Source organism: Jaculus jaculus, chromosome 1 (genome assembly GCF_020740685.1).
Source record: "Jaculus jaculus isolate mJacJac1 chromosome 1, mJacJac1.mat.Y.cur, whole genome shotgun sequence".
Classification (NCBI taxonomy): Eukaryota; Metazoa; Chordata; class Mammalia; order Rodentia; family Dipodidae; genus Jaculus; species Jaculus jaculus.
Genome location: NC_059102.1, coordinates 153,803,762 through 153,815,109, shown reverse-complemented (window position 1 = coordinate 153,815,109; position 11,348 = coordinate 153,803,762). Strand labels below are relative to the sequence as shown.

The window sequence follows — 11,348 nt, the reverse complement described above, 5'->3', positions numbered from 1 at the left end:
GCAGCCTGGGATCCGAACCCGCCCGGCGGGTCCAGAGAGCGCAGGTGATTGGCTCCAGGAACCGCACGGCGTCCAGGGACCACTTTGACCAGCCCCCTCCAGCTTCCTGTGGCCCCGCCCACCTCAGACCACGCCCACGTCCTCAGGCTCCGCCCCCCACAACGCGTCGGGCTTCCGACTCAGCCCGCTCGACCCCGCCCCGCCCCAGCGTGTCGTGCGCAGCGTTGAGGAAGCTGGCGTGGCGCAGCGGCGGCCCCTGGCGGTCTGTGGGCGGGACTTCCGGCGTCCTGGAGGCGCGTCTTCTGGGCGGTGCGTGTGAGGTTCGGCGGGTCTCCTGTCATGAAGGTGAGCCCGGCGGCGGTGGCGGCGGCGGCGCCTGCATCCTGCTCGCACGGCCTCGGTTTCCACGTCGCGATGTGGGCGCTCCGGGCGGCGAGAGGTTCCCGGCCTGGACCGATGGGCCTTGGGGCGCGTGTGGGAGCCCGGAGGGGACAGCGCGCGGGCGAGAGGAGGAGTGTGAGAGCGCGGCCGTGAGGGTGAGATGCCGTGCGTGAGAGAGTGTGTGAACGTGGGAGCCAGGGGGAGGGAACAAGTGTGTGCGTGTGGGAGCAGTCGCGCGGGTAAGGGAGAGAGCACGGGAGCGTGAGAGCCAGCACGGGGATGGGAGGTCGGAGGGCGAGTGTGATGATGACGGGAGCGGGCGTGGGAGGGGGTTGACACGGGCGAGGACGCCGGAGCGCGGGAACTCGCGTGGGGATGAGGGAGCTAGCATGTTCGTGTGCGCGAGTGGAGACCGAGCGAGGATGAGGATGAGCGGTGGGAGGCGGGAGCAGGTGTGAGAGGATGGACGTGACAGCAAGCGTGAGGATGCGTGATGTGAGAGCAGGTGTGTGGGTGAGGGGGGGCTGTTGGTGCCTGAGGACAAGTGTGGGAACGAGCAAAGGAGGAGGAGCTTGTGTCACCGTGAGCAAGGGTGAACGTGCGAGCAAGTGTGCGGACGAGCGAGAGTGAGTGTGAGGCAGTGAGCGTGTGTGAGAGCGAGTGGGGGCCAGGGTGAGAGTGTCGGTGAGAGGATGAGAATGGAGTGTGGGAGAAGTGTGAGGAGTGGAAGAAAGAATATGGGAGAGAGCATGTGAACGTGAGTAGGAAAGAGAGAAAGTACGAATGGTTGCACAATGCAGTGAGTGAGTACAAGTGTGTGAAGGTGGCGAAGCAAGTGTGGATGAGGGTGCGCGCCAGTGTAAAGAGAGTGAGTGGAGGCAGACACTGAGGGCATGAGAGTGAGCATGCGCAGGATCGGTGTGAGAGGCCCCGAGTGGAAGGTGATGCGAGTGGGCTGACAAGTTAGACCATAGTAGCTGCTGAGCATGGAGAATATCTCACAGACGCGCACAGACCTGGTCTGAAGCAAGCAAAGGGCACACAGTGAAGCGTATGGGTCCTCTGAGTTTTGTGGGTATACCAAGCCACCAAGTGTAACCCCAAGCCTTAAAGACTCATTTGGAAGCTTTGCATATGAGGGTAGCTTGACTACCCCTTGCTTCACGGGTCTCCAGACTGGAGCCCAGAGTGGCCAAGAGACAGTGGGCTGGTGACAGAACCATACCTCGAGCCATTTCATAACACTCCTGTTTTCATTGCATTGTGCAGTTAGGCATGGTGTCACTGGTAGCTACTGCACCCCAGTGCTGCGTGGGCCACCTCCTCTGGTTGGTCACATATGTGAATGGGGATACATTGGTGTGTGTGTCCTGAGCTGTGCAGAGAACTCATGGGTAACACACCAGACTTGGCATGCAACATGTGATCAATAAATATCACCCAGAGTTGTGATCATCCTGCTTCCTATGCCACTTTTATTTCCAACCATGTACTCACCCCTCACCATAGGCATAGTTAATTCCAAAATTTGTGCTCAAAGGTGAAAATGCAGGATGACCTATAAGAGCAGAATTTCATTTCTTTCTTTCTTTCTTATTTATTTATTTATTTATTTATTTATTTGAGAGTGACAGAGAAAGAGAGAGAGAGAGAGAGAGAGAGAGAGAGAATGGGAGCGCCAGGGCTTCCAGCCACTGCAAACAAACTCCAGATGCGTGCGCCCTCTTGTGCATCTGGCTAATGTGGGTCCTGGGGAGTCAAGCCTCGAGCCGAGGTCCTTAGGCTTCACAGGCAAGTGCTTAACCGCTAAGCCATCTCTCCAGCCCTTCCTTCCTTCCCCCCTTCCTTCCTTCCTTCCTTCTTTCTTCCTTTCTTTCTTTCTTTTTTTCTTTTTTTCTGAGGTAGAGTCTCACTGTAGCCCAGGCTGACCTGGAATTCACTCTAGTCTCAGGGTGGTCTTGAACACACGGCAATCCTCCTACATCTGCCTCTCAAGTGCTGGGGTTGAAGACATGCACCACCACGCCCAGCTTTAATAGCAGCATTTCTTTCAAAGCTTGGGGGGCTGAAAGTATGGCCCAGTGATAGAGTGTTTGCCTAGTATGTGTGGAGCCTTGGGTGTAGTCCCCAGCTTTCAAAATAAAATAAGTCAGCTAGCTCAGGAGACCAGCCAGTGGCCTCAGTTGTACATACTCAGGGCACATTAATAAGCATTCCTCACATCCTACAGCACTGAAGTGGGAGATCAGTCTGAAGGGCAAAAGCCAACTGCTTTTTTTAAAATATTATTTATTTCTGAGCAGAGCTATGAGTGTAATAGGGCCTTTTGCAGCTGCAAATGAACTCTAGATGTATGTGCTACTTTGTGCATCTGGTTTTACATGGGTACTGGAAAATTGAATCCCTGGGCATACAGCCTTTGCAAGCAAGTAGTACCTTTAATGGCTGAGCCATTCTTCCTTTTCTTTTCTTTTCTTTTCTTTTCTTTTCTTTTCTTTTCTTTTCTTTTCTTTTCTTTTCTTTTCTTTTCTTTTTTTTTTTTTTTTCAGTAGTCTTATTATTCCAAGCTGGTCTTAACTTCAGTCAGCTGTAGCCCAGCCCTGGCTTCCTATTGCCTTTGATTCTTATACTTGGTAGGCTTGTCTTCCTCTTTCATGTATCCAGATAGGCTCCACCCTTCAACTTTTTTTTTTTTTTTCGAGGTAGGGTCTCACTCTGGTCCAGGCTGACCTGGAATTCACTATATAGTCTCAGGGTGGTCTCGAACTCAAAGCGATTCTCCTATCTCTGCCTCCTGAGTGCTGGGATTAAAGGCGTGAGCCACCATGCCCGGCTAACTTTTTTTTGGGGGGGGGTTCAAGATAGGGTCTCACTCCAGCCCAGGCTGATCTGAAATTCACTCTGTATTCTCAGGGGGGCCTCGAACTCATGGTGATCCTCCTACCTCTGCCTCCCAAGTGCTGGGATTAAAGGCGTGCACCACATCCGGCTCTTTTTTATTTATTTATTTTTTTTTTTTGATGTGGAGGGGTATTGGAAATTATACTCAGGACCTTGTGCATGCTAGGCAAATACTCTGTGACTGAACTGTTTATTTTGTTTTGAGCCAGGCGTGGTATTGCATGCCTTTAATCCCAGCACTTGGGAGTCAGGGGTAGGAGGATCACTGTGAGTTCGAGGACAGTCTGGGACTACAGAGTGAGTTCCAGTTGCCTGGGCTACAGTGAGGCCCTACCTCGAAAAACCAAAAAAAAAAAAAAAATGAAAGCCCTTTTTTAATTTGAGACAGGGTACAGGGTTCTTCTGAATTGCCCAGGCTGGCCTTCAACTTGATCTATAATGTAGGTGTTGAACTTTGCTTCTATTTTTAAAAATATTTTATTTTTATTTATTTATTCATTTGACAGAGAAAGAGAAAGAGAGAATGGGTACTCCAGGGTCTCCAGCCACTACAAACTAACTCCAGACATGTGCGCCCCCTCGTACATCTGGCTAACGTGGGTCCTGGGGAATCGAACCTGGGTCCTTTGACTTTGCAGGCAAACGCCTTAACCACTAAGCCACCCCTCCAGCCCTGAACTTTGATTCTTATGCTTCATGTGCTTAGTAGCTGCGTTTATAGATCTGCTCCACGAAGTGCAATGTGGAGTTGCCAGCTCCCCACCTGCCTCTGCCTGGGCTTTGTACAAGGCCCCTCAGCTGAAGGACTGTGTGATGCCAGGAGCATGAGACTAGGTGGATATCTTTGAAGCCTCATAGTGGATTGACAGCCCACTGAGGCAATGTTTGTGCACAATTTCCTAGGACATAAAAGTGAACCAGACAGCTAATGAAAACTCAGTGCTAAAAAAAAAAAAAAAAAAACAGGGAAAAGAAATAAAATAACAATTAGTTGCTATGGTTGTTTGAATCAGATGTCCTTCATAAACTCAAGTATCTTGTATGCTTGGTCCCCAGCTAGTGTCACTTTGAGAGGTGGAGACTTGTTGGAGATGTGACACTGAGGACAAATCTTGAGGTTCATGAGTCCCCAGCTTGCCAGTGCTAGCCTATGTCACTCTGCTACTATTTTCCACCTGCTATGACAGAGGTGACGGTGTCCAGCCTCTGTTCATGCCATGCTTTCCCCTGCCATCTTGAAGCTTCTCTTAGAGACTGTAAGCCAAAATAAATCCTTTCCTCCCATCAGCTTTGGGTCAAGTCTTTATTTATTTATTTGAGAGAGTCAGAGAGAGAGAGAGAGTGAATGGGCGCACCAGGGCTTCTAGCCACTGCAAACGAACTCCAGATGCATATGCCATCTTGTGCATCTGGCTTATGTGGTCCTGGGGAATCGAACCGAGGTCCTCTGGCTTTGCAGGCAAATGCCTTAACCACTAAGCCATCTCTCCAGATCTTTTGGTTGAGTCTTTTTTTCTTCTTTTCAAATTTTCTTATTTAACCATGATTATAAAAAATATCCCATGTTAATGCCCTTCCTCCCCCCCCCCATTTTCCCCTTTGAAATTCCATTCTCCATCATATCCCCACTCCATCTCAATCAGTCTCTCTTTTATTTTGATGTCATGATCTTTTCCTCTTCTTATGATAGTCTTGTGTAGGTAGTGTCAAGCACTGTGGGGTCATGGATATCCAGGCCATTTTGTGTCTAGGGGAGCACATTGTAAGGAGTCCTACCCTTCTTTTGGCTCTTACATTCTTTCTGCCACCTCTTCTGCAATAGACTCTGAGCCTTGGAAGGTGTGATAGAGATATTACAGTACTAAGCACTCCTGTCACTTCTTTCCAGTGCCATGATGCCTTCTGAGTCATCCCAAGGTCACTGGCACCTGAAAAGAAGGTTCTCAACCAAAAGTGAGAGTAGCATTAATATAAGGGTATGAACATTAAGGGAAGTGCTTACTGGGCAGTTTGATAAGCATAGTATATACATTTAGCCAGACAGCAGCAGACGTTGCACCCCTAGGGCTCATGACTACCCCTGTTTTAAGTTTTCAGTATCAGGGATATATTTCCTCCCATGGAGCAGGCCTCCAGTCCAATTAGAGGGCAGTTGGTTTCCACCATGACAGACGTGCCACTATTGTTGGTCGAGTCTTTTATCCCAGCAATGTGAAGGTAGCTACATCAGCTCCCCACAAGGATATTTATATTTTAGCTTCTTTCATACACTTAAGGACTTTCAGGGACCAAGGAGATAACTCAGTCAATGAAGTTTGCCACAGAAGTATGAGGACCTGACTTTGTTTCTCCTCGAAACCCACATAAAAATGCTGGGTTTGGTGATGTGCACTTGTAATCCCAGCACTGGGTCTGAGCTGGGAAAACTGGATGGACGATGTTCCTAATGAAACCTGAGGTTACCTTCTGCCCTCCCTATGTACATGCATGCATACACGTACATGTACTGCACCTGCACACAAATACACAAAAAAATCAGGCCAGGTATGGTGGCACATGCCTTTATCCCAGCAGTCCACAGGCCAAGGTAGGAGGATCACCATGAGTTCAAGGCCACCCTGAGACTACATAGTACATTTCAGGTCAGCCTAAGCTAGAGTAAAGCTCTACCTTGGAAAACCAAAAAAAAAAAAAAAGTTATTTTGGGCTGGACAGATGGATCAGTGGATAAGGCTCTTGCCTACAAAGCCCAACCTGAGTTTGATGCCCCAATACTCACGTAAAGCCAGATGCATAAAGTGGCACATGCATTTGGAGACCACTTTCAGTGGCTGGCATTCCTGGCATGCCTATTCTTTCTGCCTTTTTGTCTTCTATCTCTCTGCTTCCAAATAAATTAAATTTTAAAATTTTATTTTGGGGCTGGCGAGATTGCTTAGCCACTAAGGTGCTTGCCTGTGAAACCTAAGTACCCAGGTTTGATTCCCCAGTATCCATGTAAGCCAGATGCACATGGTGGCACATGTGTCTGGAGTTCCTTTGCAGTGGCTGGAGGCCCTGGCTTGCTCGCTTGCTCGTTCCCTCTCTCTCCCTCTCTCTCTCTCTCTCTCTCTCTCTCAAATAACTAAAATTTCTTTAAAATTTTTATTTTTGAGATAGGGTCTTGGTGTAGTCCAGGCTAACCTGAAATTTACTCTGCATTCCCAGGGTGGCCTCAAACTCACAGCGATCCTCCTACCTCTGCCTCCTGAGTGCCTGCACTAAAGGTATGCGCCACCATGCAGGGCAATAATTTTTTTTTCTTTTTCTGTTCTTTCTTTTTTTTTTTTTTTTTTTTGGTTTGTTTGTTTTTTAAGGTAGGGTGTCACTCTAGCCCAGGCTGACCTGGAATTTGCTATGTAATCTCAGGGTGGCCTTGAACTCATGGTGATCCTCCTACCTCTGCCTCTCGAGTGCTGGGATTAAAGGTGTGTGCCTCCACTCCCAGTCCGGGCAATAATTTTTTAAAAGAAAATCAGGATTGTCAGGCTAAGAGTTGTGACATATGCCTATAATCCTATCAGTCACTTGGGAGGATGAGGCAGGAGGATCTCAAGTTGGAGGCCAGCCTGGGATAGATAGCAAGATCTTGCCTCAAGCAAACAAACTCAAATTGTGCTACAGAAGCCCCGCAGTTTGTGGTGTTTTGCATTGATCCATGCAGTCATGTGCACATCCTTGCCTATCTGGTCCAGAATGAGAAAATGCCAAATCCCTGAGCTTAGTTGCTGCATGTATAAGAGACATTCCTTGAAGTAGATCTTGTGAAAGGAAGGAAGTGTATAGTGGATAAAACTTTTTTTTTTCCCCCAAGTTAGGGTCTCACTCTAGCCCAGGCTGACCTGGAGTTTACAGTGTAGTCTCAGACTGGTCTTGAACTCACAGTAATCTTCCTCCCTCTGCCTCCCAAGTGCTGGGATTAAAGGCGTGTGCCCCCATGCCTGGCCCAGTATAATTTTTTTTAAGTTGTTTTTTTTTTTTTTGTTTTTTTTTTTTTAGGCAGGGTCACACTCTAGCTCAGGCTGACCTAGAATTCACTATATAGTCTCATGGTGGCCTCGAATTCACAGCAATCCTCCTACCTCTGCCTCCCAAGTGCTGGGATTAAAGGCGTGAGCCACCACGCTCGGCAACTTCCATAATTATAGAAAATAAACTATGGCAATTCCCCACTACACACACACTTTCCCCTTTGCAACTCCACTCTCCATCATACCCTTTTCCCCTCTCAATCAGTCTCTCTTTCATTTTAATGTCATTATCTTCTTTTTCTTTTTCTTTTTCTTTTTTTTTGAGGTAGGGTATCACTCTAGCCCAGGCTGACCCAGATCTCATACTGTAGTCTCAGGCTGACCTCGAACTCACAGCAATTCTCCTACTTCTGCCTCCCAAGTGCTGGGATTAAATGCAAGCACCACCACACTCAGTTTATGATGTTATCATCTTTTTTTCCTATTATGATAGTCTTGTGTAAGTAGTGTCAGACACTGCAAGGTCATGGATAAGGAGTCCTACCCTTTCTTTGGCTCTTACATTCTTTTTACCACCTCTTCCACAATGGATCCTGAGCCTTGGAAGGTGTGATAGAGATGTTTCAATGCTAAGTATGCCTCTGTCACTTCTCAGCACCAAGGTGCCTTCTGAGTCATCCCAAGGTCACTGCCATCTGAAAAGAGAAGGTTCTCTACCAAAAGTGAGAGTAGCATTAATATATGAGTAGGAACATTAAAAGAAGTGTTTACTGGGCAGTTCGGTGAGCATTGTATATACATTTAGCCCAACACCAGCAGACGTTACACCCCTAGGGCTCATGACTTCCCCTGTTGTAGGTTTTCAGTGTCAGGCATGTATTCCCTCCCGTGAAGCAGGCCTCCAGTCCAATTAGAGTGGTTGTTTTCCCCCATAACAGACATGCCACTATTGCACCTGTTGGCTTATTTGACCTGGCTGGCTACTATTGTTATCTCCACTCCAGTTTTTGTTTTTGTTTTTGTTTTTTCCCAAGGTAGGGTCTCACTCTAGCTCAGGCTAACCTGGAATTCACTCTGTCATCTTAGAGTGGCCTTGAACTCATGGTGATCCTCCTACCTCAGCCTCCCCGGCTGACTTTTTAAAAAAAAATTAATTGTAAGATTTCCATTGCATATTATGGATGTTTATGAGTAGAAATGGGTCAGATGTGTCCCATATGTTTGTATTTTTTTGCTTATATATATTTAAATTTGATTTTTATCTTTAAAAGTTTTTGGAGAGAAAAAGAGGCAAAGAGAGAAAGAGAGAGAATGGGCACACCAGGGTCTTCAGCTGCTGCAAACGTACTCCAGACACATGTACTACTTTGCACATCTGGCTTGCATGGGACCTGGGGAATCAAACCTGGGTCCTTTGAATTTGCAGGCAAGCACCTTAGCCACTAAGCTATTTCTCCAACCCTTTTTTTTTTTGTTTTGTTTTGTTTTTTGTTTTTTCAAGGTAGGGTCTCACTCTAGCCCAGGATAACCTGGAATTCACTATGGAGTTTCAGGGTGGCCTCGAATTCACAGCCATCCTCTTACCTCTGCCTCCTGAATGCTGGGATTAAAGGCACATGCCACCATGCCCGGCCTTTCTTTTGGTTTTTTGAGGTAGGGTTTCACTCCAGCCCAAGCTGACCTGGAATTTACTATGTAGTCTCAGTGTGGCCTTGAATTTACAGCAATCTTGCCTCTGTTCCCAGGTTGCTAAGATTGAAGGCCTGTGCCACCATCCTTGGTTTACCTTTTTTTTTTTTTTGAAGTAGGGTTTTGCTGTAGCCCAGGCTGTAGTCTCAGTTGAATTTGTGGCAATCCTCCTACCTCTGCCTCTTAAGTGTTGGAATTAAAGGCATGTGTCATCATTCCTGGCTCCCAGTCCCTTCTTATTTATTTATTTTTGGTTTGTTTGTTTGGTTTTTCTTCTTGTTTTTGCCACAGAAAAGTCCAAACTAACTGGTCCTTCACTTCAGGATTCTCCTGACTCCACCTCCCATTGCAGTAGGAGTGGTGGAATTATAGACATATAGACACTGTGTGTGACTTTATGGGGGTGTTGGGAATCTTAACTCCAGTTGTCAGGCTTGAGCAGCAAGCACTTTTAACTGTCGAGTCATATCCCCAACCCCCTAAACTGATTAAAAAAAATTTTTAACTTATTTGCAAGCCGAGAAAGAGAAAAGATACAGAGAGAATGTGTGTGCCAGGGCCTCTAGCCACTGCGAAAAGGTTCCAAATGTATGTATCACTTTGTGCATCTGACATTATGTGGGTACTAGGGAATAGAACTCAGATCCATAGGCTTTGCAGGCAAGAACCTTAACTGCTGAGCCATCTCTCCAGCCTTGATTTGTTTTTGTTTTTCAAGGTACAGTCTCACTTTAGCCCAGGCTGGCCTGGAATTTACTATGTAGTCTCAGGGTGGCCTTGAACTCACAGCGACCTTCCTACCTCTGCCTCCTAAGTGCTAGGATTAAAGGCATGAGCCTCCACACCCAGCCTCAGCCTTGATTTTTTTTATTAAATGAAAGTTAATTCTCTTTAAAAAAAAATTATTTTGAGCTGGGAGTGGTGGCGCACACCTTTAATCCAAGCACTTGGAAGCAAAGGGAGGAGGATCACTGAGAATTTGAGGCCCTGAGAATACAAAATGAATTCCAGGTTAGCCTGGGCTAGAGTGAGACCCTGCTTTGAAAAATTAAAAAAATTAAAATGTGTGTGTGTGTGTGTGTGTGTGTGTGTGTGTGTGTGTACTATTTTGAGCCAAAGTCCTGCTGTATTAGCCAGGCTGGTCTCAAACTTTTGGGTTCAAGCAACTTTCCTGCTTCAGCCTTCTCAGTAGTTGCTATTGTAGGCACATACCATAATGCCAGGCTTTGAAAGCTGTATGATGTTGTTTTTGAGATACGCTGATCTGGAACTCACTCCATAGTCCCAGGCTGGCCTGAAACTCATAGCAATTCTCCTATCTCTCTGCCTCCTGAGTGCTGGAATTAAAAGATGTGCACCATCACACCTGGCTATCTATGTATATTGTTTTGTTTTTTGAGGTAGGGTCTTACTGTAGCCCAGGCTGATCTAGAACTCACTTTATAGTCCCAGGCTAGCCTGGAATTCAAGGAGTTTATCCTATCTCTTCCTCCTGAGTGCTGGGATTAAAGGCATGTGCCACCATACCCAGCTGGAGAATGATTGTGCCAGGGCCTCTTTCCTGGTGCAAACAAATTTCAGACACTATACATCTGTGTTTACATGGGTACTGAGCAATTGAACCCAAGACACAGGCTCAGCAAGGAAGCGTTTTTAACCACTGAGCCATCTCCTGGGTCCATTGATATTTTCTTGTATAGTCTCTCTTGTTGTTTTCTAGCCTGGGATTACATAAATATGTCTTCATAATTTCTTCTAGTATATTCTGTGGCTCTATTTTACTCTATAGTGCTACTGCTGCTGCGTTTTCTTTGGATTTGAGGGAGATGTGGGAACCAGTTTTCCTGTGTATCTTGCTATGGTCAGGTCAGTGGGCACGACTCCATAACCATTGGTGATTTCTGGATAACCTTGACTCCACTGATGAGGGCTGGGATCTGTCCTGAGAATCCAGACACTGCTAGGACAAGTATCCCATTAGTAGAGAGGATGCGTGGCTCATGTGGAATCTCCATACTGGTTCTCTGCTGCCATGTGCTCTGCTCTTTTTGCAGCCCCCTAGACCCCGAAGCTGGACCCTGCTGTGACACATCCACCATGTGGCTACTCTTTCATGTCCTCTGGCTCGTTCTGGCCTGCAGCTCTGTTCACACCACCCTATCAAAGTCAGATGCCAAAAAAGCTGCCTCAAAAACACTGTTGGAGAAGGTAGGGGACTTGAGGTGATCACTCTTTATATATATTATCTATTTATTTACAAGCAGAGAGAGGGAGCAAATGGGTGTGTCAGGGCCTCTAGCTGTTGCAAAGAACTCCAGATGCATGTGCTTCTTTGCGCATCCAGCTTTATGTGGGTACTGGGAATTG

At 47.0% G+C, this 11,348-nt stretch overlaps 1 protein-coding gene across 2 annotated transcripts in view; it reads left to right on the top strand.

Annotated features, from left to right (window-relative positions):
- The first annotated feature begins 259 nt into the window (after positions 1–259).
- Chid1 (chitinase domain containing 1) overlaps positions 260–11,348 on the top strand; it is a 44,308-nt gene continuing 33,219 nt past the window's right edge. The window contains exons 1-2 of one of the 2 annotated variants that reach the window (XM_004654186.3): positions 260–345; positions 11,036–11,189. In XM_004654186.3, coding sequence (XP_004654243.1) covers positions 11,079–11,189 — 111 coding nt within the window. In that variant the 5' untranslated portion in view covers positions 260–345; positions 11,036–11,078. Of the gene's footprint in view, positions 346–400; positions 537–11,035; positions 11,190–11,348 lie in introns of those variants that run through there. The other variant, XM_045141198.1, reaches the window with a different exon arrangement.